Below are 25,551 nucleotides of genomic sequence, written 5' to 3' on the forward strand. Positions count from 1 at the left end.
TGAGTTAGTATCTTGCTCTCATTTAATCTCTCTGCGCTATTATGGCTATATTTTAGGGAAGATGGGGGGGTAATTGTATGAATTTTTAACATGCTTGCTCATGAGTAAAAAAGTGTCTACAAGAAAGCGGCTCTGTAAAAAAGGGGACACTTTTCTGTTACCATGAAATAGCCTAAAAAGAGAGCAGTCACAGCGGCAGTGAATACAAGAGAAGATTTCCCCTAGCTAACCCCCGTGCGATCTCTCTGTGCTTCTCTGCCTCGACAGTATCACCTTCTTAAGATCAGATGTACAGATATAGTATAGAGATAGAGCCACATCTGATTTTCCAATCTACTGTCTCCGGCATCCTGCAGTCTTACCACCACATCTCAGCGGCCTCCCCTTCCTTTAAAGACCCCAGGGCTCCACGTTGCCTCCAAAAGCTTTCAGTCGAGCTTCATGCCGCATTTGGCCCCTCATCTCCATTGTCAAACACAATTAATTCATAGTGTTCTGCCCAAACCAGCCTGACTTCTGAGGAGTAAGAAAGCAAAACGCTCTTAATTACCAAAGAGAGCCTTGTGCCGAGGAGATAACTTTGGAACACTTTGTAATCGACTTTGTCAGCATCCCACCCCACCCCCATTGTGTGCGACTCTCTCCCTCCCTATTCTTTTTCTTTCTGTAGAAAAAAGGAAATGGAAATGGTTTTGTTGATACTAGAAATTCTGCATGCACCCAAAAAGACTGCGTCCAACTTTGTGTTCTGCACATCACAAAGCAGAGTATTGACTGAGGTGAATTCTGGGCCATCCCTCCCACCCTGCAACTCAGCTAAGAGAAAACATTTCAGATTGAAGCTCCTCACAACCATATGGCACCCCTCCTCTCTGAGAGATAACAGGAGTAGAAGGAGGATGAGAGCGGTGTAATGATGACGGTGGAGGGAGAGAGATACCGCTCTCTCCAGCTGCAGTCCCTTTCATATCCCCTGCACCGGGGATAGGATGGTTACACTTAGATCATCCTCCCCCCTCTCCCCTCCAATCTCCCTCAACCTGCCTCTGACAATCACTTCCTCCAGGTTAGCTTCTCACAGCCAGGGAAAAGAGCTTAGCCTGGAGAGAGCGCAGTATCAAGCCTCCGTCCTATCCTGTCCTCTACACCGACAGGCTGGGCGTCGCAGCAGGCACACAGCCATTATTCCAGAGCCTCTTGACAAGCAATCTGTGCATTAGCAAGCAGAGCATGGCCGAGCCCAGCCCACTCTCCGGCTTGGCAAAGCTTAGCTAGTAATTACTGACCACAACTCATCTGAGACAAGCCACTTCTCAAGAAAGAGTGTGCACGATGCAAAGCTGCACCCGGAAACTTGCCATGCCTGCTTACCTGGACAATTTACTTTTGACCAAAAAATAATTTCTAACTGACACCAGACAAGAGTGATGCAACCTGTACCCAACAGATAAACCCTTCAAACTCTGTGGCCTGTATCAAATCCTCAGGCACACAGGAAGTGATGGCTTTGACATGAAACTTATTTTCTAAAGCCAAATCTCTGTCAAACCAGACACACTGAAATTGGAGAATATTTACCTCCCGTCTTTTCGTCTTGTTTTGGGACAGTTCTGTCTCCAAGAACTGGTCAAAGAGCAGAGATACAGGAAGCTATCGTCTCATATTCACAGAGTATTTAACCCTGTCAAAACCACGCAATTCATCTGCACCTAAAAGAGGGTATTCAAGCTGGAGGTGACTTAGCAGGCATTCCATATCCTCTAAATGGAAGGCACTTTCAACCGACTCATCTTCCTCCTACTTCTTTCTTACCATCTTACTCCCATTTACTACTGTAAGTCTCCCTCCTTCTCAGCCACTGTCTTCAACTGCATGATTCCTCTTGTTCTATCAAACCTGTCATCCCTCCTGCACCCCCTCCCCCTCCTCTGTGCCTCGGCTCTGTCTCTTTGACATTCTGTCCTCATGCAGGCTCTCTCTCTGTCCTACCCTTCTGTCACCCTCCCTTGCTCCTGTCCCCGGCCTCTCAGTCCCTGCACAAACCCCTCTTTCTATAGTGTCTCTCTTTCTCAGGCAACTCCAAAGCTGCTCTATAGCAAGCACCCTGAAGAGTATAAAAACCTGTTACATATCACTTCCTTTAATAGTGATGATTGACTTCATATTTCCCCCTGATCAGCCACCAAGCCCTCAGGGTGATCCAACCAAAGGCTGATATGATTGCGGGTGATTTAATTAATACCTTTAGTTACGTTGCAGAGTTGAAAATGATTTGAATTATAAACCATTCTTAAATGAGACTAAGTGACACCTTGAGTAACATTCACCAGCTAAACTGCAGTACACAGTCATTCAAACTAGCTGCACCTTTACCAGCTTTGAGAACACTTTAATGATCAATCATTATAAAACATATCATGTATATTATTCTGAAATGGACCAATCTGCACAATGAGTACTCCTCAGACGGCTGCTCCACTTCTTTATCTCGCTTTACTCTGTTTCCAGCATGTTTCTATGCATACCCCTTCATTACCCAGAGCTATTTTTACCCAGCTTTGTGCTGTTCAATTCGAGGGGCACTGTGTGCTACTTTGTGCATTCCATATTCCCCTATGGATTTAATGTAAAGTTGGTTCATGGATTTAATTTAAATAGGGATGTGCAGAATTAAAAGGAACTAGCTTCTCATGAATGAATGACATAGATAGATAGATAGATAGATAGATAGATAGATAGATAGATAGATAGACAGACAGATAGATAGATAGATAGATAGATAGATAGACAGACAGACAGACAGACAGACAGACAGACAGACAGACAGACAGACAGACAGACAGACAGACAGACAGACAGACAGACAGACAGACAGACAGACAGACAGACAGACAGACAGACAGACAGACAGACAGACAGACAGACAGACAGACAGACAGATAGATAGATAGATAGAATCCCTTAAAAACAAGTCTGATAACTCAAATTAATGTGCACCACGTGTGCTGTGCTTTCTACAACACACACACCCAGTAAGCCACGCAAACACAAACAAAGGCGTATGTAAATAAATGTTGGGCGAATACACACTATTTGAAAAGGCCAACTATCACACAAATAAAGGTCGTTTCCCTGACATATTTCATAAGTCATTATATACAGGCACACACAGCCTCTCCTCGCTGCCGTGCCACATCCAGCTCCGTCATATTAAGCGCAATGATTGCTTGTCATGCAGAGGCTTCTTCTTCTCCCCTCCCCCCACCCAGCTCCGGCCTGCCGCCCAAATTGGCTCTAAAACCACATGCCACTTTTGATTTGACCTGGCAGACCCTGAAACAATAACTTCATCAGGCCCTGTTAGAGTCTCATCCTGACCAGACAGCTCCAAAAACAAACACTGATTTCCCTTCATCTGGTCAGAGGGCACCTTTCGTCTTTTCTCGCTCTGTCTCTGATGGGATGAACACATGGCTGTCACAGAGCTCGCCGTCCCGCATTTGCTCGTTAGCGAAGAAGGACATCTTCACATGCTGTATTTGCAACACATAATTATATAGCTCATCTGACGGATTCTTGGACATTTACATGTGCAACAACTTTGGAGGTATAACTAATCCCACCTTCTCTGCATCAAAACCATAAGCCGCTTGTCAGTATGGCTTAAGTATGGCCGTGTTGCTGTCTCGGAATGTAGCTGTGACACCAGAACTCTTCACTCTTCAGGAGAAAACTGTCTGAAGTGATCATCTGACTTGGAGTCGCTACTCCCATGCAGGGAGGGTTTGGCTTTCTGAAAGGATCTTTAGCTGTTTGGTAAACCAAGAGGACATTCAGTAATATGGATGATGATGTGTCCTCAACGTCCCTGCGTTCCATGACCCTTCACTGGAGAGCAAGGTCCGACTGGGGCTTGAAATGGGAGACCCTCTGGGCTGATGAGAGGGCGTGCATATATGAGTCCTCTTGTCAAGGACGCTGGAAGAATGATAAACGGGGCAGTAAGGTGGAGTGAGACTGTTAGTGTGCATTTTGAAGTGTTTTTGAAGGTGTGTAGACAACTGTGTTTTTTCTCCTGTATTTTCCTTGCTGATGTCCACAATTCGACAATCTGTCCCCTCCATCCATACCCATTCCTTTTTCTCTTTATAACCTCTCACACCAAACATGCTTACTGATAATAGAGTGAGACTCAGCCATTATGTCAACAGTGCATATGCCAGACTTTCAGTCTCGTCATTATGAAGTGACGGGCCTAATGATCTGATAATGGGCTGACACGTGTAATGGCCCATCTCAGTGGAATAGATGCATCTTTGCAGAAAAGTCCCAGAAACACACACATACTAAACATGTGGTTTTACGCCCACACACACATAAATGTGTATCATTGGACATTAATCGTCTGATAGTACCGCCCACCTGGGTGTTACACATGTCACGACGAGGGCACTCATATAGACTTATAGTAAATCATAATTACAATGATGAAGGACCCTTTCAGCCGTCTTAATTGAAAACAAATGGGACCCAGGCCTGTCCCTAGTGTCTCCATGCTGATGAGTAGAAAGCTTTCCTCACGGGTTTGCAATCCCACAGAGAAGACAATAGAAGCATTTCAGAGATATCCAGAGGATTCATTCGTCACCATTATACACAATTACAAACATGGAGGATGTACACACTTAGTAGCTGTAGTATTTTATACTTGTGTAAAAGCAGCAAATCTGCATTCATCCCATCAGGTCAGAGGGGTCTCTCATTTCAGAGGTTTGTACCCTCTCTCGAGTCTCTACTTCGTACTCAGATGCACACATTAGTGTAGTATCCCTTTCACAAACAACACACTCCCTCTTCCCTTACACCAATTGATTTATCCATAAAAGCTCTTTGGCTTCTCCCGTCCTTCTTCTCTAAGTAATTACCTCATCAGGTTTGTTTTCAACCCACATCCCTCCCAACAGTAACAGTACTCCCCTCCCTCAACTCTCCATCTTCCCTCATATCCACATGAACCACAACCGGGGTCAAAGCTAGCATCATTCCAAGTGGCATGGTGGGATGCCCCCAAGGAGAGCTGGGATGCAAATAGGGTGGGAAAAAAGTATAAATAAAACCATCAGCTGAAGGAAATACAGGAAGAAAAACCACATCTGTCAGACCGCCCCCACTCCAACCCTTCACCACAAGTCCTGGTAACACATTAGTATTGGACCCTGGTTAAATGAGCGACCCTATCCTCCCTTCATCCATCTATCCATCCAGAGGAATGGTAATGACCACGGAGAGGCAGAGCCCCTGCTGAATTAAACATTTCCTTCCAATGAGGATCTGATTTTCCTCCTTTGGATGCCGGAGCAAGGCAACATTTCTTTCTGCTGGCAGAGGTACTTTATCATCGTGCAGCTCAGGTGCATTGGAGGTCAATGACACAGACCCAGCATTGTTCTAATATATTCCATCTCAGGGCAAATTAGATGCATTTCGCTGTGAACCCTCAGTTTCAGGGTCAAGCCGCAACTGCCCCCGCAATTTATTTGACTGCCAGATTCAGGCCGCCTTTTCTGAGGAAGCGGCACGTGCCTAGCCCCATAATGTCTGCAAAACCAGGGTCCAATCTCCCTAAAGTGTTACCCAGGAAATCCCATGTGATTTCAACTATCTCCCCCGTTCCTCTTTCTGTACCTGTGAATTACTTTCTGTTTTTTGTGCAAGCTAACCCAGGGAACATGACTGATTTGTACTCTTTGCTCTTTCTCTCCCTCTTTCCATGGTTTCTCTTCTTCCCTTACCCCTACTTCCTCTTTCTTCTTCATTTCTTCCTTATGTCTCATATATCAGGTCGCCAGTTGACCATCTTCAACAGCCAGGCGTTCATCAAAATAGGTGGTGGAGAGAAGGGGCGCCACTTCCAGGGTCAGATCTCTGGCTTGTATTATAACGGCCTGCAGGTGCTCAAACTGGCAGCCGAGGGCGACCCCAACGTCCAGAGCCAGGGCAACCTGCGGCTGGTGGGGGACGTGCCCTCGGTGCTCACCACTGACACCACCTCCACCACCCCGCTGGCTGATATGTCCACCACAATCATGGAGACCACCACCACCATGGCCACAACCACCACCCGCAAACAGCGCTCGCCCACCATGAGGGACAGTGTCACACAGGTGAGCAGTGAAGAGTGTGTGATCGACGCTTGTGTCCACGACTCATTCCATCCAGCTAAATAGACCATAGCTAAAAGCTGGCGTTTGAGTCACTGAGCCAGCGCAGTATCTTTTAATTGACTTACTAAAGTTTCAAAAGTGCCAAAAACAATATATGCAAGATTGAACAGCTTTTGGAGGACTAGATGCACATTTCAAATAATTGTTTACGTCCACTTCCAGGGCAACAGTCTCATTTTCAGTGCAGTGTTTGTAGCCCTCAGATTGCCCTCACCCTGAGGGGGAGTCACAACAGTTTTGTGTGTGGTCCTATTAGCCCAATCAACACTGCAATTTTTATTTGCTATTAGAAGATACAGCTGACTAATCCCCAGACATGTTAGGCTGCTGGAAATAACAGAACACCCAGGCAGAGCAACAAAGCCTGGAGGAGTGGACAACGTAATGAAAAGGAAAGCATGCAGCAGTAACAGCACAACAACTCTGGCTACCATAAGCTTATATGTATGACTCTCCCTCACACCCATGTGAAAGACTATGATTTATAGGCTGATGATTATGATTATCCCCATGCTAAGTGTTGCCGTTACCTTCATGCTACCTAACAATTAGCAAACATTAGGGGAGTGCTGTTGCCCACATACTGGAAAACGGAAGAAGCAGGTCATCCAGACCCACTCCTCTCATAAAAAGACATAATAACAGGCTCCATGTGCTCCAAGGGAAGAATATGTTCTAGTTCCTGGCCAGTATCATTAGCTCTGAAGCTGTGTGCTGTGCAGAAAACACCTTGCTGCGAAGCATTTAAGAGTAATTGTTGCTAGAAGTGCAAGCCTTTGCCCCATGTCTACGACAGTATCTACATTATGTCAGCTATTTCTGTACTGTAACAGCTTGAAAGGCGTCATTTCATACTGCCAACTTCAACTGTCCAGCAAACTTTTATGATGTTGCAGGAAACCAAAAAGATGAGGTCCCAATTAGCAGCACTATATTTCTCCCATTCAGTTGTGTTCATTAGCGCTGCTTCATGTCTACCGAGGCTCATCTATGAACACTCGTGTCGTCCATGACTTCCTCCATCAGCTGATTCCGGATATATTTCGACTAGCCCTTTATCATCGTCTCAAACCTTTGCAGAATCCATCCTTTGAAAGTGCTATCCGTCTCATTTTGAATGAACACAGCACCGCCAATTAGAGTGAATTCAAGGTGAGGCTGTTGATGGCACGAGTGCTCAATCCATGCCACTTTGTATTGCAAACACACAGTTCAAAGAGAATTGGAATGTTGGTTTTGCATTAACGCCTGCTCCTGCTTATTTGTTGTTGCTCATTTTCCTTTGCATTTGGAGGAAAGTCACTTAATGAAGCCTCATCAAAGCAGCGCTCGGATTGCGGCTGACAGAAACTATGAAAGTGTTCCTGTTCAGCCAAGCATATTCTCAGTGGTGGCTGAGCCTGCCATGTCATTACGAGCAAGTGAGCTTTGGGGGATTTAAACATTGGTCAAAGCTCCTTTAAAGACAGTTGGCATGACTTATTTAGATGAATGGTATGTGGTTTATTATTTCTGAGTTTTCTTTCTAAACATGAGATCAATGGAACCTGACCCAAGATGTCACATGTAACCATCCCCTCAGTTCATTATCATATCTCTGGCCTCCAGACTTCTTGGCGGAAGTATTCTTCCTTGTTCCATATCATGAGCTTTTATAGCAGGGGTCTGCGATTGGGAATTGGCAGCCATAGACGGCCCTGTTTGATAAGTTCTCTGGAAGTATTTTAGTACAGCAAAGGACTCTGAGCGCTGTCTTCTTCTACAAGCCTTAATGTGTGCTGCATTTGCTGACTGACGTTCATGCTGGCTCATAAAGAAGCAGACTCCCACCTTTAAAGTGCCTTTTATTGCTAAGAATCTATTTTCACCTAGTGTAGACATATTGTAAGTTCTTACTTTATTATTGTTATGTACCCAGTGAAACGTAGTTTATTGTCACAATGGCCTAGAATTGCTTTAAAGATATGTGCTTGAGAATGAATATCACCAATGAGTCACTCATCCACATGCTGTAATGATCCAAGATATTTTGCCCTGCGCACAAAAACATAAAAGCATTATTGAGGCGTAGAGTTGGCTGACGCAGATCATTCAAACGGTCCCAGTGTGACTGAATAATATTTATTCTGGAATTTGGGAGGCGGTCCTGAAGGCCTGGCAAGCTCCTCTGCTCCCCCTCGACAGACAGTAAATGAAAGGGGAAATAATAAATGTTCCTAAAACTGTAAAGTAAAATTAAGCAAAACGTCATGAAAGGTTTGGGATTGAATTAATTTCTAACTTCTGTTCAAATGTGTGCAGTGGGAAAGCGTGTTGAGCTTCACTTACAAACAGCATGGTGGCTGTAGTGTGATCATTGGCAATTGACAACTTTTACAGATGAAATGTTCAATTTGTTTTTTGCATTTATTAGTGCATCTGAAGAAAGGCAGGAAGAGGGTGGAGGCAGACGGGGTAACACATGCAGCATATTGGGTTTGACCCTGGGCTGCTTGAGCAAGGCCTAATTGATTTTGTACATGAATGTGGAAGCCGCTATTTGTTCTGATGAACCCAATGGACCCAAAATTGAAAGGCAATGTTTGGAACTTTGGGCAGTTTGTAGATTTTAAACAGATTTATATGTCTCAGTCATAAATACTGCACAAAATAGAAAATCAGTAACCATGCTTGTTTAACTTCAACATATACAATAAATAAGAGGATTGGATAAATCTGTGATAGTTATTTTAATCGTGTATCATCCTTTTTTGATCTGAAACTATTTAAAGAAATATTGAACTTAGGATAGGATAACTTTAGGGTCTACAACTATAAGAGAAAGGAATTGACACCATTATTTTAACATATAGATTGCAGCTGTGACAGTCAGTGCTGTGCTATAAAGACATACATATATATGTCTTTAGAGTATACTCAGTCCTTGGGCATTTAATAATCTATCCTAAAGAGCCTGTGGTGTTATTTTGTGCTAGAGCAAACATGGTAATAGCATTTTAAATACTGCGATTCGGCAAAGCTAACAACTATGGAGCTCTAATGAATATCCCCAGCTCCCGCCAAGCCACAGCGGAGACAGGCCAGGGTGGCGGAAAGCAAGAGAGCGGAAACACACATTTCAATTTCTCCAAAAGCTCTGAGCTACCCGCCGCGCTGCAGCTTTGATCATCGTCAAATAATGTTCTTTGATGCTTAGAATAAAAGATCTACCTTTGATGTGTGTGTGTGGGGTATAATTCTGCAACCCCTCCATACTGTGGGTTTCCATGAAACAGTTGGGAGTCGTCTCTTGTCTCGCTCTGACCCAAATGTTGTGTTTGGGTGTTATAAAACTAAGATCACAAGCTCCTGCTCGCTGCTCCTGTCTTCAGTCGAGAGCACTCCCAGGTGCTGGAGATCTCTGTGATTGGCTGGATGGATGCAAGGTGTTTGAAGTTGTCTCCTCGTGGATTCAACTTGGAAGTGGATAGGAAAAGTTTGGACCAGGTCAAACGGGAGTATTAAGCTCCTCCTCCAGCAGTGCACTGGGTTAGTGGGCCTCGTGACAATTAGTTATGTTCACTCTGCGTGGATGCTGAGGCCGATTCAGCCATTTGACATTCAATCAGCAAGTAATTGTGTTATTATGGCCTCAAGCACTCTGCCGTACTGATGTCCAGGTCGCTCAATTTAAAGAAGTGCACATTTAAATTGATTCGTGATGTTCCGTGTTATTTGGAGCGAGGAAAACAGTAGTATTGCATGGATGGAATAGAAATGTGAGTGCATGTTTAACGGAGATGTTCATTCGGCCAATTTGAGAGCCAGGTGATGTAAACAAACACACACTGTGGTTATGAAATGATTACATTTCAGGGGGGGGGGGGGGGGGGGGGGGGGGGGTCAGGGTACAGCCTTGTGAGTCGTGTAGTAGGAAGCTGGGTCCAGATAGACACACATTGATTTGATTGGTTGGTGTTTGGCCAGATGCATTTTCTACTTTGACTTCAAATCATACAAAGATAACTACTACTAATAGGAAAAGCAACTCACCATAGCATTGTTAGTAAATGTCCTACTACTAAAGCTGACCAACAATAATCATCATGTTACCTAAGAAAACATTTGTACCTTCGATCTTTCTTAAGTTGGCCTCTCCTTGATTATCTTTTGTGTCAGTGGAGAGGAGAGCCTCGCTGTGACTTCTACACAATCCTCTCAGATGTTCTGTGTATCCTCTACTCCTATCAAATGTGTCCTGACTGTATCTGCTCTGCTTTGTGTCTCTGTGCTTTCAGAATGCGGATGACCTCTTGGTAGCATCAGCTGAGTGTCCTAGCGATGACGAAGATTTGGAGGAGTGTGAGCCTGGAAATGGTGAGTCAACTCAGGAAGTTCTGCCTTCACAATACTTGCTATCCAAAAACAAAAGAACTCGCCTAGACTACTGCAATCTCCCTTCCTCCACTTTTACGTGACGGCAAACCTCTCTGTATGCAGCTCTGGTTGTCCATGTGTACCCTGAACCCTTCTTTTGGTTTTTAAAGCAGCAGCCACTTCTCTGCACCGTGGTTCATAAATAGCTCAGCCAAGTGGTAGTATCTGGCGTTTACCCTGCTGTTGCACCAATCTCCTGCCCACATTTTAACAAGACAGGACAGTTCCAGCGTGGAAACGCAGCTTGTTCAGGCCCGGTGGCTGTCAGTGGGAACAGAGGGTCAGCTAACGTTCTGACGCCATGACAGGAGGTGCATGTTAAAGGCCATGCGTGTCACTCCCTGCTCTGTGCTTTCTAGCTCTATTAGGCTGGTCATACTTGAACACTGCCAAGAACCACGTACAATAAAAGAATGCGCTTCAAAGACTACTTCCTCGACAAAGTTGTCAAAATAAAAATAGGCAGAACTACATTTAAAGCCATCTTATCCTGAAAGATTGTCTCTGACTAGATATCTGTTGAATGGACAGATTTAAATGACTGTTGTGGGCGAACACTTGCCTCAGTGAAACATATTATTAAAACTTTGTGAGTGCACTTGCTATTACAGTGCTAACTTCTTGGAATTCAATGAGCACAACATTTTTTTCTTGAAAGCCATTAATAACACCTGGGGCGTTGGCAATCTTTTAAAATGGGTTCATAAATGCGCACTTGCATATTATAGATCGCTGGGTAGATTAAGTCAAACATATTCTGTAAAATACATGAGCATCTTAAATGAAACATTGTTTATTATTAGATTCAAAGGAGGAGAGAGGGACTTTGCTTTGAAAATACTTCAGGACTCTTTTGGACACATTTAGCATTTCACAAGAGATAAGTGAACAATTAGCACATGGCGACAGGATTAGAACTCTCTGGCGTTAATCATATCACACTCGGCTGTCTCTAGGAAATAGCATATTAAGTACGCTTCATTTGAACACATTGTCACTCTGCCAAAAGCATATAAGTAGAGACACTTTATACATCGTACCACTTTAGTTCCCCAGACCCATCCTCGGAAGAAATTTCTGCTGAAAAAATAAAAAAGGCTTTTGCAAAAACAGAAATGTAAACATCCTTTTTAAATGCCTCAGTAATCTGAGTATGGATTGGACATGATTAAACAACATAAAGGCCAGATTGCCACCAAATCTCTTGAATGTAGACAACCTTGATTCGACAAAAGTGTCAGCAGCACAATGTCTTACTTTGTAAAAAATAAAAAATAAACACTTCATTTTCCTAGATTTAAGTTTTTTTCAGGAATGGGGATTCAGTGGTTTGAATAGAATATATGTTGGACTGCAAATGGCTGGAGATTATAGCAATCGGTGTGTTTGTGTGAGGAGAACGGCTCTGAGCCTGTGCTGAGAACTGGAGAGCAGCATTCTCCTGTGGTTTACTCTGTAGGTGGTGTGGACCGAAATAGAGACTCAATTCCCTTCTTATCAGAAGGAGAAATGAGAGTTTTTCACTGGATGCTATGCCCAGGCTTAATCTCCCATGGGGAAAAACAACTCTCTCTCAATGCCCACACAAACACACACATACAGTGGCAGACATGCTCCCCTTACCAGACAGACACTTGTCTCTCTCTCTCTCTGTGGGTGTAAAGTTTTCTCTCTCCTGAGAAACAACAAACATTCTCCGTATCACACCTTCCAGATGCCACAAGAGTTCCAGCGTGGCGAGCCAGCCGGGTCGGATAAGCCTCGGTGAAAACTGTTTAGAAGGAGAAGAGAATCAACATTGTCCCCTCTCCATCCCAGCTCCACATGCCTGTCGCCATTGTGTGAGAGCACCAATTCCCAGTGTTTTTCATTTCATGACAGAATGCAGCTCCTTTTTATTGAACTGCCTTCAGGAATGAAAAATGTTAAGCCGGAGATTTTCTATTAATCCGAGCAAGATATGATGCTGTGAATTCAGGGATCGATACTCCTTCCTACAGTACATACAGCTGGTCACCTGCAGAGGTACAACTGTGCTGTTTCAAAGGGATGCAACTTGTTTTATCACAAGTGCATTCTACTAGGCGGGCATTTGGAGCTGGCTGGTGCTAAATGATGACCCTCAGACAATGATTTGGGTGCAGCCACATTCACACATTTGCTGAGAAGCTCAGAGTGAATGCAGAATAGACAAAAGCACAGGGCACGGAGGAGAGGACCCCGATGAAGAGATGAGAAAGAGCTGGGAGCGCTGACCCTCTTTGAGATTTGTGTCACGTTACTTTGCGCTCAAAGCAAAACAGGGAAACGGGGGGAGGAAAAGGGGAGCGTGCGAGGGGAAGAAGAGGAAGTGAGAGAGGAAACAAATTTGAGAGAGGGAACAGAGTGAAATTCTCATCAACGATTCTCGGCTTTCCCAAAAGGCTAATTAAACTTTGACTCTGTTAGGGAGCTTTAATTACATCACCCAATTAAAGCTTTGCTTTTGGATCCTTCAGTGCTATTAATGAGCCGCTGTGAGAAGAGTGACAAGACCTAGGAAGTGGGCACAAAGATGAAACATGTACTGGGAGAAGACACTCAAAAACATATTTGTATATCTGCATGAACACGAGCATACATAAGAAGCCATCCATAGACACTAATTGTATTCACAGTAATACAGAATTAGAGAAGATATTATACACACGTCTGTCAAACAAGCCTGTCTCATTAAATCTCTTTCATTTTCTCTCCATTCTTCACTCTACCTCAGCACGACCTCACTTCCCTTCTCTCTCTCTCTCTCGCATACCTCCAAGCTACTTATCAGTCCGAGGATATTGTTTATATCGCTTTTACTCTGACAAGATCAGAGCTTTGAGGATCTCCTCAATAATTCATCAGGCGACATGCTATAGAGGCAACCTGCAAATGTTCTTTTTAGGTCGGCGAGCGAACCTATAAGATTGGATGATGGATGAGGGATGACCCAGAGCGCTGAGCCGCTTACCCAGTGTGACTCACAGCTGGCCTAGGATCAGACCCACTCTGCTCGAGAAGTTTGGGTGTCAGTTGTTTGTCAGCGTGATGCTTTATTGATCTCCCTCAGCTAGCCGTCCTCCACAAGTAAACAAGCCCAGGTTTGTCATACAGGTTAGAGACTGGCAATGTAGAGGATCGAAGCAGTGTCCTCTGGATGATCTCTACACAGCACACCATCCACAAACTGATTTCAGAGCAGCGGTTGTGACGTTACTGCCAAGCTCAGTCTATACCCCCCCTCTGCTGGGCTTAAAGACTTAAAGTGCAGTGACTAGTATATAAACATTCTTCTGATTGGACCAAGTTCTGTAGAAGAACACTTCGCTAAGGCCATTCAGTGTTAATGGAAGTCAAAAATACATTGTGTATCCACCTGTGATTCAGATCTGCTTTTCATTTGAATGGGGTCTTCCTTGGACCATGTTTCACCCTTCTACAAAGTTTAATAAACATTAAGCTCAGAGTTTTTCCAAAATCAATCAAATTAAAGCTAAAACAAATCCTCAGCGGCGAAGGTCATAATGCTGCGGTAATAATGCTCTGAAATCACAAGTACCAAGAAGAGAAAAGTAAAATTACAAATGATAAAATATGGGAACAATAGAAAATACTAATTATTGAGTTATAATGTATGACAAGTTTATTTGTAGAGCAACAACAAGACAATTGAATGTTTCTGACATGATAGAAAGATATCTGCATTCAGTTACAGATCAAATAAATAATCCTTAAATTAAATAACTTGAATCAACATTTAATAAAGTCAGTATTTATCTAGCATTATATACCATACATATATTCACCATTTATATGTATATGTGTTGCCTCCATAGCAAGGATTATTCAGACGTCTTGTAACCATTTAACTTCCAAACTAATTATTGGTGAACTTAATCATGATTGAGTATTGCTATTGTAAAGCTGTGAAGTATTATTGAAATAACATTTCTTATTGGATGTGACCCTGGAGCAGTATATGGAGAGTGTTAACATTTCAAGATGTCACCCCAAGGAGAAGCTTTCAGTAGAGAAGAGAGCAGATGTAACGTTCATTTGTGAAAAAAGAATGCTGCCAGTTTGAATGATATTCCCTTCAGTGCACAATTAAGAATCTGATGGCATACAACATCATATTTGTTTTTGCAGTAAATGCTGTTGTAATCGGGTATTCTCTCCATGTGTGAGATTATACCACAGTGAGGTTGAGACCCGATTGGGGCAGGGCATCACTTTGTTTCATAATAAATCATGTTACCTGAAAGCGACAGCTGTAAATGCGTCACATATATGAAAAAAACATGTATTACCCCCCTCTCCCGTTGCCCAGATTATATTATACATGTAGCTATTGTTTATTGAAGCAAGCTAGGAAAATATATTATTCTCGGCCACGCGGCTGGATTTCCCATCTGCAGTCCAATCAAAGCTGAATTATAGAATGCTCAAACTCCAAAACAACCTTTTCGCTCTAAATATTTCAAATAGATGTGAGCGGGGCGACGTGAGCGGCACAGTAACGATGTTTGTCAGGAGAGCCACATAGATGCATCAGGATCCATCTGCCCTGGTCTCCTTCTGAGTGAATGGAGGGGATGAGTCATACTGGCAGAGTGGCGTGTGGGTAAAGATAAAGAAGACATTTCATCATGTGGGCTAAACGTGGCTCCACTGCCTCAATCGAGTCAATCAATCAGCTGAATATCTTTGAGTCTGTTACATTACAGACTAACAGTGTTAATGAAAGAGGCACCCCCACACTGGAATCATGCTCAATGTATTCCTCAACCTTCCAAAACATTCAACCAGTGTTAGTCGTTATGATGCTAAATTAAATACCTCAATATCTCATGTGAGTTACAATGATATAATATGTTACAAATCTATCACCTGATTTTCTTCAGTACTGGGAACACGTGCCTGTGGGTATTAACTGAGCAATCCGAGCTGCATACAGAGAAAAGAGGGTGCTGTCGTGGAGAAGGAAGAGCCAATTGAAGCTGTTGATTGGTTGACACTAAGGGTGCAGTAGGCTTTGGTCACACAACAGGAAATGAAGCGATGGCTCTCTTGATTACTGCCTATAGTGCTGAGACGGCTCTCTGTGTGTGAGGGCTGAGCTTCATTATGTTTCCAGTAGCCTGTCATATGAGATAATGTCCTCCTGGCTTTGGCTCTAATAAACGCAGAGTACGGCAGAGTGATGGGAGCCATTTGTCATAACAATATTTTACTGTTAAACGCTTGTATATAAACATTTGCCTCCAGAATATCTAAAATAATCTTCAGCTCAGTTCTATGGGTTCATACGAGGGAGACAGAAACACTCGAGTTAAGCAGTGTTTCTGATTCTGCCACGATTGCAAGAAGTTAACAATAACAAGTCCATCCGTTTGCAGTGTCAGCCGCACACTGTAAGTGGGGCACAGTGAGAGGTAATTGGGGGGCTGCAGGTAGAGAGCTTGAAATTGCACTTGCAGCATCTCTACCATTTTCACAGATAGTGACACCACCGTCTTCCATTACCTTCAGTCATATGTACATACTGTATCTCTGAGGAATATCTAGCAGATGCCCTACAGTTTATATTATTATTAATAATTGCTTGTAAGCGCTTTGAGCACCAGGAAAAGCGCTTTATAAATGTAATGTATTATTATTATTATTATCTTCTCCTGTGACAAGTTATCTCGTAGATTTGTAGGAATGAACTAAACTAGTAAAATTGTCCTTTGTTCGTCAAATGTGACACCGCTCTCTGCTGTCCTCTCAGCCTTCAAGGTGAAACTCAGCCTTCACACACAGAAAGAAAGGAAATATAATGGAGAGAAATAACTTGAGCATTGCCATGGAAACTAGAAGGGTTGAAGAACTAATGTTTTTTTCCCGTTTTCACATTTTGCTTCATTTCAAGGCCTGTTTCTGTGAAGTGTGTTGTTAACTGCTGCTGTGTTTAGAGGCTTGGTTAACCCAGCACATTGCCCTTTGTAACAAAGCCTTTGCCATTCTCTGAGTGAAAATATATGGTTGTGTAACTGACTGAGGTTTGGGGGGGCTTGAGCGTTGCTGAGCTGACAAGGTCATGGGGGAGTTATTCCAAACCCACCCCCCCCCCCCCTTAAAAAACAACCCATAATCCAACCCTAACTCTGATTTACCTCATCAAAGGAACAAAAAGCCACAGTCATGATTTTATGCTAGTGATGTTGGCCTTTACTTGGTCATGTTTTGCTGTTACCTTCCCCTTTTCTAACCCAAGGATGTTCAATAATCTAACCCCCCCCTCCTGCCATGTTTTCAAATGTTTCCTTGACTGTTAACCTAACCTAACAAATATGCTAGACTTGACAGTCAAATGTAGTGTATAACCTGATATTCTGCCATGTTCTTTTAACATACTCCCAATATGTTTAACCCTTAACTCCAGCTGTGTAACTTTTATAAGTAATAATGTTATACACCCAATAATTATTTAATTTGGGTGTCCGTATCACAGTGGGCTCAAATCAGATTACGTAACTGAAGTTTGACAACTAATTCTGGCTCATTAAGACTAACTGTTGACTTGTGTTGGTGGCTGCTCACTGTTACTGTGCTGTTGGGAGGGAGGGGGGGGGGCGTCAATGTGTAATCTCTCTCAGTGCTGTAGTGTGTGCTGAGAGCTGGGTTAGGAATGAGGGGCAGCAGTTTCCTGCAGCAGCTCCTGAGGGCTAGCATACAGATTAAGCTAATTAGAAATGAGCCATAGAAACCCCCATGCCCAAAGGGGGAACTGGGATTGAGCCCATTCTTCATGAGAATTCTGAAATAAGCAAGAATGAATTATTCAAATGTCTTAACGTGAGGATTATTTATCACCTATTACAAAATAATCAAATAAAGAGGAGAGGAGGTAACGACTGGGTGGGTGGGGGGGTTGTTAATCACTATCCGAGAACAATCTTACACAGCTTTCTTTTTGTAATTTTTTTTTCATGCAAAAATCATGCGGCCAATTTGTTGATGTAAGTGACCTGAACCTCGTGGTTTGCTATCTTATTTAACCAATCACAGCAAGACACTGAGCGCTAGTGCAGTCAGCATAGGTTAGCCTAGCGTTAGCAGTGAAGAATAGGCTGTGTAGAGTGATGTTAAGTTGTTCAGTGTAATATGTAGTCTACTTTTATCCTGTGTTAGTCATATAGCATGTAGGTCTATGCAGCATAGGTCAGGACAGGTGCAGCTTTCTGTCTTACAGCTAGTATTTACTCAGCTCAGAGTTAGTCAGCATATTACCTTTTTAAATAGAACAGACTAAACTTATATACCTAACCTGATGTAAAGTGTTAGTGCTGTTCTAATTCTGGTGTTCATTAAAGTGGTGTTCTTCTGTTCATCTGGAGGTGGGCTCTCTCCCCGGCGGTCTCTAACACTCTGTTTCTCGTTGTCTCTTTCTTGTCCTAGGAGGTGAATTAGTGTTGCCCATAATAACGGTGGACTCCTTAGCCCCCCCATCCATCGCCACACGCTACCCAGTAATCCCCCCGCCCCCAACCACCTACCGCCCTTTCCTCACCTTGCTCGAAACCACCAAAGAGTCCTTCCCCCTGCCAAACGGCCGGCCCCCCTGCTCCCTGGACCAGGAGGACTGCGGGGAGACCATCGAGGTGTCGGCGTACGGCTCGGGGGAGATGACCGAGTCTGATGACGAGGACTATTACAAAAACTCCCCCCTGGTCACCGACAGGACTGTCCTCCCCCCTCCCCCAGGCGTGGATGGCAGTGTCCAGAACCCCCGGGACCGCCATTTCTCCCGCTCGCCCAACTCCCACCGCCCCCCCCTGTACTCCACCCCCACAGCCAACCCCGAGCAGCTCAGCCCCCACATCAAGCCGGCCGCCGGCGGCAGCAGCAGCAGCAACAACAAGATCCCCGCTGGGAAACTGAACACCCGGGACCAGGTGCTGCTGCCGCCGGCCCACCCCTCCTCAGACCCGGGACACCGCAGAGTCCCAGGAATAACATACCCACCCAATTTCCCCCATGTTCCCACTCCAGACCCCACGTCTCCTGAGCGGGGGCTCCCGGGCGCCGTGGAGGTGCAGCAGTCCAGCAGCACCACGGGGATGGTGGTGGGCATCGTGGCCGCCGCCGCCCTCTGCATCCTCATCCTGCTCTACGCTATGTACAAGTACCGCAACCGCGACGAGGGGTCCTACCAGGTGGACCAGAGCCGCAACTACATCAGTAACTCAGCCACGCAGAGCAACGGAACGCTGGTGAAGGAGAAACAGCCCAGCACTGCCAAGACGGTCACCAAGAACAAGAAGAACAAAGACAAAGAGTACTACGTCTGAGAGCCGCCGCGACACACTGAGACAGACAGCAGCTGCACCTAGAGAAGGGAGGAGACCAGAGAGAGGAGGGGGAGAGAAAGGCAAACAGAACAGAGGGTAATTCATTTCCTACTCAGTATTGTCAGGTGGCCATACATTACCTATTCAAGTCTAATCAGAGGGAGGCAGCAGGTGACATCATGCTTCTGCTCCAGCATCTCTTAGATTGATTTGACTTCTTATTAAATGTTAACCACGGGGTGGAATTAAGGAAAGGCCTCACATCTCCACACATACTGTGCCAACGACCATGTACCAAATGCTGATAAAACAGTGATTTATGTCAGCACATGACAGGTTAATTAATATCTAGAGTACTGTAGAAAGCACCACCATCAGTATTTGTGTCATGGTCTGTCCTTCATACTGAGGCGAGCTTGAGTTCCCCTCCGACAGTATCAACATATTATTTTCCACCTGTTTGAATGAGTAACTCGACATGGCTCTGTAAAATCAATATACTGCCAGCTTACAGGAACATCGTGTCAAACCCAGCTCCCCCTCTGGAAGTGTTCCACGTCTCTGATCTCTTACCTCCCGTCGCATCTCTCTCTCTCTCTTCCTCTCGTCGGATTGTGCGCTCTGTTTCTCTCCTCGTCCGGTGCTCAGCGGCTGATGCAACGTAAACTCTGCCGTGTTTCAAGCATGTAGTATTCATTTACGAAAAAGAGATAAAAACTGTTTTTCTTTCTGTGGAGTTTAAAAAAACAAAAAATACGATGATTGATGATCATAACAACGTTAAACGTAGCAATTATGTGAGATACCACTGCTCCAACATACCGGATGCTAACTTGTACGTTTAGCCGCCAAAAACTTGTTGAGGCCAACCCCCTTGGTCGTCCTTTGTTCCAGCAGATCTGTGTCATGTGTTTCGAGGCTCCGAGGCGCCTCCTAGTGGGCCAGAAGAGAAACTGTGTCACGTCCTTACAGTTACTAATAACCGAAAAACAGAAAAAACCTCCAGCAGTCAAGATGAACTCTGTTCTATATCATTATAATTATATGTATAGACGTTGCAGAAACTATGGACCTAAAGCTTGAGCGAGTGGAAAGGAGAGTACGCTGTTAATGCACAGCAAGACAGACTTTAGGATTTGTGACGTCAGAACAGTAACACAGCCCCTCTCCCCTTCCCCCCCCTCCCCCCCTCATGAACAGTACGGCTGATGCAGCCATGCTGCAAGACTCCGTCACTTTGGTTTGCTCTTTTCTTTTTTATGTGAGTCTTTTCTCTGGTGAAAGAAGAGACATTTTAGGGAAATTCCTAATTAATTCTTGCTGGAGTTCTGCTGAGGAGAGACATACCTTGCAGCTGAAGAAGCGACTGTGTCTTTCCCCCCCCCCCCCCCCAGCCTGTCTGGACTGATGGCAGCCAATGGGCAAAGCAAACTCTGTGGGAAGAGCACACAAACAAAATGTGAACGGCAGTTCCCTGGAAGATGTACAACAGAACTCTAGTATTCCAATTTTCTCAACTCTATTAAAAAAGAAAACTGTACCATGAAAAGAAAAGAAAAACCCTGAAAAAAGTTTGTGAAATGTCTAAATATTTGACTCTCATCCCATTACTAAGAGAAGTGTGTTTTCCCTACTATCATTCCTGTTTGGAGAAAAAAATGACTATGATTCTGGGAAACTGAAATGTCTATGTATTTTCTTTTGGTAATTGAGCAAATGTGATTTGGATTATGAAATGAAACCATGAATTCTCCTTTTATTCCATCTGTCATCCTCGATCTAATTTTTCATCCTGCATCTATTCCTTTTTCTCTGTATGGCACATCGTATGTCCCCATACCGTGTGGAACAAGGCTCTGTCCATCCTTCATGTCTTTTTTTGATTTCTTTTATATCTAATTCTGTCTTCACGGCCAGAGACGAGATGGAAGCCATTTCATTTGACAGGCTCCATCAATTCACTGTCCTGCCACGTTCGTCTGGTTTCTCCATCCCCAGCATACTCCTCCCAGTATCTTCCTGTTCTTTCTAAATGTTATTGTAAAGTGTTCCAGTGAGATGACTCTAAATATGTGTACATTAACAGAGGGAATACACTTGGTTATATACTTCTTACTCCCTGTGTCGCGTGGTCTCTTTATCGTGTGAGTGGACAGTTAAAAAAAGCAAACTCAACCCACCGAATCTGGGTTACACTTAGTTTACAAACTGCAGGTTAAAGCTACTATATGTGCAGTTTGATCATTTGGCTTGGGGAGTTAACAATAGTCTAGATAATCTGTGCTGGGAAAGATGTTTGCTCACCAGCGTTATTTAATCAAGCTCAATTCTAAAGCGTTTTGAAAATGTTAAAGGAACTCGAAGATTGGATTCCTAACCATATGTGGTTTTAGTTTGAAGACCTCTAAGATAATGGACAATTAAACCTTTACAACTTGCTGGAACTAATTGAATTAAGTATTAATTTACTTTATGGTAGACAGTAATTCTGCAGTTTGAGACTGATACAAAGTGCTAGTGGTGAATATGTATTATCACTTACCCAAAGCGAGAGGCCTGGGACTTGCTGCCGTCTGAATTGAAACAAAGGAAACAGGTATCTGCTAGACTGTCGTGCTGCAAACAGACTTCCTGTATTTTATTTAAAGCTACAGTGGCAGAAGGCCGTCTTTGTTCAAGAGCCAGGGTGTTGCTTGTCTTCAACACTCCTGACTTCACACCCTATGTTTTACAGCTGTTGCTTGGCACACGGGAATAAATATATAAACCACAATACACACATCTTATTTAGATCCTCCTAACGAAGACATTTCAACACCTCAAACTTTATTTCTTGCACTTAAAGGTGGGGTAGGTAAGTTTGAGAAACCGGCTCGAGATACACTTTTTGTTATATTCCATGGAATGCTCTTAACATCCCGATAGCAATGAATATCTTAAAGGGGACCTATCATGCAAAATGCACTTTTGTACGTCTTTTATACATGAATATGTGTCCCCGGTGTTCCAGGGAACTCACCAAGTGTCAGAAAACACAACCCTCTATTTTCCTCCATACCCAAATCTCTAAAAAAGGGGCTGCAACGGATCTGATAAAAACTGATCCAGATTTGAACACTGTCCTGACGTCAGGACTGTGGCGCTACGGCTATTGGGCCAACTCTCCACCTATCAGGGGAATGTGGGGTTGGGCCACGGTCGGCCATTGCCGCTCGAAAGCGCTGAAGACGCTGTCGTACATATGCCAGGCCTGTAAGTGGCGCTGTAGTCTGCCACAAAAGCAGCGAAGACTTCCCGCCCATGGTTCTTCTGTTTATTCTCCGCTGTGGCTTTTTTTCTCCCTCCCCGAGGCAAGCGTTTGCTGCCGCTGCAATGCAATCCCTCCCCGTCGAGGCAAGCACTGTAATTCTCTCCGGTTAGTCCACCAGCAGATGACAAACACCCACCTCTCCGCCTCTTCCAAGGAACGAGGGGACCGTGCGGCAGAGTTTCAGTTTCAGTTTATTTCGCCAGTCAAGATGTCCGTTAAAGTTTAAATCTTCTGGACAAAATTAGAAAAGTGAAGGTCAAAGGTCTTCTTTGTTATTTATTGAGCTTTAAAACAAATGAATAACGACACTATAGGCCTATAACAATATAATAAAACACGGAGGACGAAGATCTTTTTTTACCTTACCGGTTTACCTTGGTTGGTGATTGGCTAATGGTTACACAAGCCAAAACATCGTTATGACATCATAAAGTGGCCAAAATCTGATCAGCTCATTTTCAGACAGGTTTCTATATAAATGGATCAGGACAAAAAGTGAGCGAATCTTTTTTCCTGAAACTTTCAGAATCTCTTTACACATGCTGATGTAGAAGAGACATGAACAAAGTTGATTTTGCATAATAGGTGACCTTTAAATAATGTATTATTTAGGCTTCTTTCTAAAATATGTAATTTACTTGTAAAACTGGAGGTAGTCAAAGTATTTTCTCTGCAGTTGAGGTAAACAAAAAACACATTTTGAGAACATAATGGACTGAACACATTTGACAAACTTCAGCAATATCATTTGGAATCTGTTGGTTGGGATTAAGATGTGAGAATAGGAGTTTCTTTCCAGTGACACAGGCCAATTTGACCTACTTAAAAATGATCTGCAATGGCTTATCAATACACAATAGATGTTTCCTTCTGGTTGGCAGAGGCTGCTGAAGGAGAAGCCGTGTGAAGTGGACTGCACCAGCACATCAGCATCTCCTGTGAAAAGAGACAGGGTTAGCCACCTTGGTCTAACATCCCAGTATCAAAAAGCTTGCTTTTTTTAAACCTGGGTATATGATGATGGTGATATATGATGCACAGCTATCCGATCAAATGATCTTAGTTACATGGTCATTTAAATTGGCAGAATATCCCAGCCATATTGTTGTCTCTGATCTGTTATTGACAGAAGAAGAAGATCAAAAGTCTACAGTCATGCTAACGGCTCTGTGAGGCTGCACTTACATGTTAACGTGATGTCAATGACAGTTCTCACATGCTCATATTTAGAAGGTCAAATGTTAAATTTTTAGTACAGCATAGCAGATGTTTTTGTCATAAATCAGAGGATAATCACACTGGGGGTGATAGAGGAAAGATTTAGGGGATCAACAACCAAACTAATAAGAATTCCTCCCCTGGGCCCTATGAGTATATGTTTCCGTACTTGGCATCTAATAGAAACATTTCACTGAACCTGTCCACATCATACATTTTAAACATGTAAAAAAAGTAACTAAAACATGAGAAATATTGCACATGTACAAATACACAAGCATGAAGTGATCATGCAGCAAAAACTAAAGTAGAAGAAAGTCAATGATGATCACCACGGGTTATATTCCACACCTCTGATGTGGAAGCGGTACCGTACAGACACATGTCACATGATGCTCAACACAGCTGGGTCAACAGCAGACAATGTGGTTACTAGTGTCAAGGGCAACAGTCTTGGTACATACAGATATCATATCACAATCAATAAAAGTATATACAATTACATGTTTTAGGGCTGCTAGTGTACAACAGAACATTTTTATGGAATACTATTCAGTCAAAATTGTAATGCCGTACTTTTCTTCAAAAATGTTGTCATGTATGTTAGAAGCATTTTAACTTTTTTGAGAAAGCTATCCTGTATTTTTATGGGGTTTTAAATTATGACTTTTTTACTGCAAAATATCTCAAAGCTTACTATACTGTAATGATATAATATAATGATATGGCTCAATATACCAAAGCCTTTTAAATAATATATATATAATATCCCATGGCATGAAACTATGACATTTTTACTTGTTGGTAATAAAAAAAGTCGTTGTTGCTATACTATGACTTTTTCTAATATTTCCTACGTACTATACTATGGTTTAATGTATTATATTTTCCACATACAATAATAACAGATTTTTTGATATTTTTGACAGTGTAGTAATCAGAGTTTCCGTCAAATTGACGGACTTTGACCGGTAAAATATGCTGAAGACCGGCAAATCTAAATCTCTCCGGTCAAAATAATTTCACCTTAGCACAATACCGCATCAGTTGCGCCACTTATGTCACAGACAAGAATAGTATGTGACAGACAAAAGAGTATGTGACAGACAAGAAGAGTATGTGACAGACAAGAAGAGTATGTGACAGACAAGAAGAGTATGTGACAGACAAGAATAGTAAATTCTAATGTCTAACACTTAATGTGGAGAAAGAGATGTCCTGTATGGGTTGATTGTGCGTTGATCTTTTGTTAATGCCTCGGGGTTCCGGTGAGCATGTAAACAAATGCATAATGCTGCGCTATACTTTGCGGCCTCACCTGGTTGCATAGCGACGCTTATTGTTTAGAACTAGCTAGATCTGAGCGATATGGACATAAACGTGAGTGAAGTCTAATCTGACGGGAGAGAGAGATCAGCTGCTGCTGACGAGTCGACACGCAGCTCTGCATGATCACCTGCAGTGGTGAGCGGAGCAAAACACACTTCAGGTTAGAAAATTACACGTAGCTATTTTAATTACCTCTCAAACTACCTAAACTAGTTATAGATATGTTTATCTTTACTGTCGGGTCACTCATTACTGGATCCGCGAGCTGCACGATACTGACGGGCTGTCAGGAGAGAGAGAGAGAGCGCGCCTTTTATTATTCCCGTGTTATTATTCCCGTGTTATTATAAGTTACTGTACACTTTTGAATAATGTAGTTAAAGGTGGGGTAGGTAAGTTTGAGAAACCGGCTCGAGATACACTTTTTGTTATATTCCATGGAATGCTCTTAACATCCCGATAGCAATGAATATCTTAAGTGCTTTGACAAAAAATCCATACAAAAATGTCATCTGTGGAAGCCGTAGTACTGTAAAAAGCACGACCAATCATTTTAGCCGGCCCGGCTAAAATAACTGGATGGCCTACCTGCCTGTCAGCCTTCCATCGGGGCACAAACTTATCTCGTGCCCTCATTGGTCATGTTCGTGTGTGTTGGAGGAGGGGCTCTGTAAGGAAGTGGCAGATTTTTTCCGGC

At 43.3% G+C, this 25,551-nt stretch overlaps 1 protein-coding gene across 1 annotated transcript in view; it reads left to right on the forward strand.

Annotated features, from left to right (window-relative positions):
- nrxn2b (neurexin 2b) overlaps nucleotides 1-21,112 on the forward strand; it is a 619,828-nt gene extending 598,716 nt beyond the window's left edge. Inside the window, 3 exon segments of the mRNA XM_034136360.1 lie at nucleotides 5,842-6,164; nucleotides 10,502-10,580; nucleotides 18,105-21,112. Of these exon segments, the coding sequence (XP_033992251.1) occupies nucleotides 5,842-6,164; nucleotides 10,502-10,580; nucleotides 18,105-18,997 (1,295 nt within the window). The 3' untranslated portion in view covers nucleotides 18,998-21,112.
- The last annotated feature ends 4,439 nt before the right edge of the window (nucleotides 21,113-25,551 follow it).

This window comes from Trematomus bernacchii, unplaced genomic scaffold (genome assembly GCF_902827165.1).
Source record: "Trematomus bernacchii unplaced genomic scaffold, fTreBer1.1, whole genome shotgun sequence".
In the NCBI taxonomy this organism is placed as follows: domain Eukaryota; kingdom Metazoa; phylum Chordata; class Actinopteri; order Perciformes; family Nototheniidae; genus Trematomus; species Trematomus bernacchii.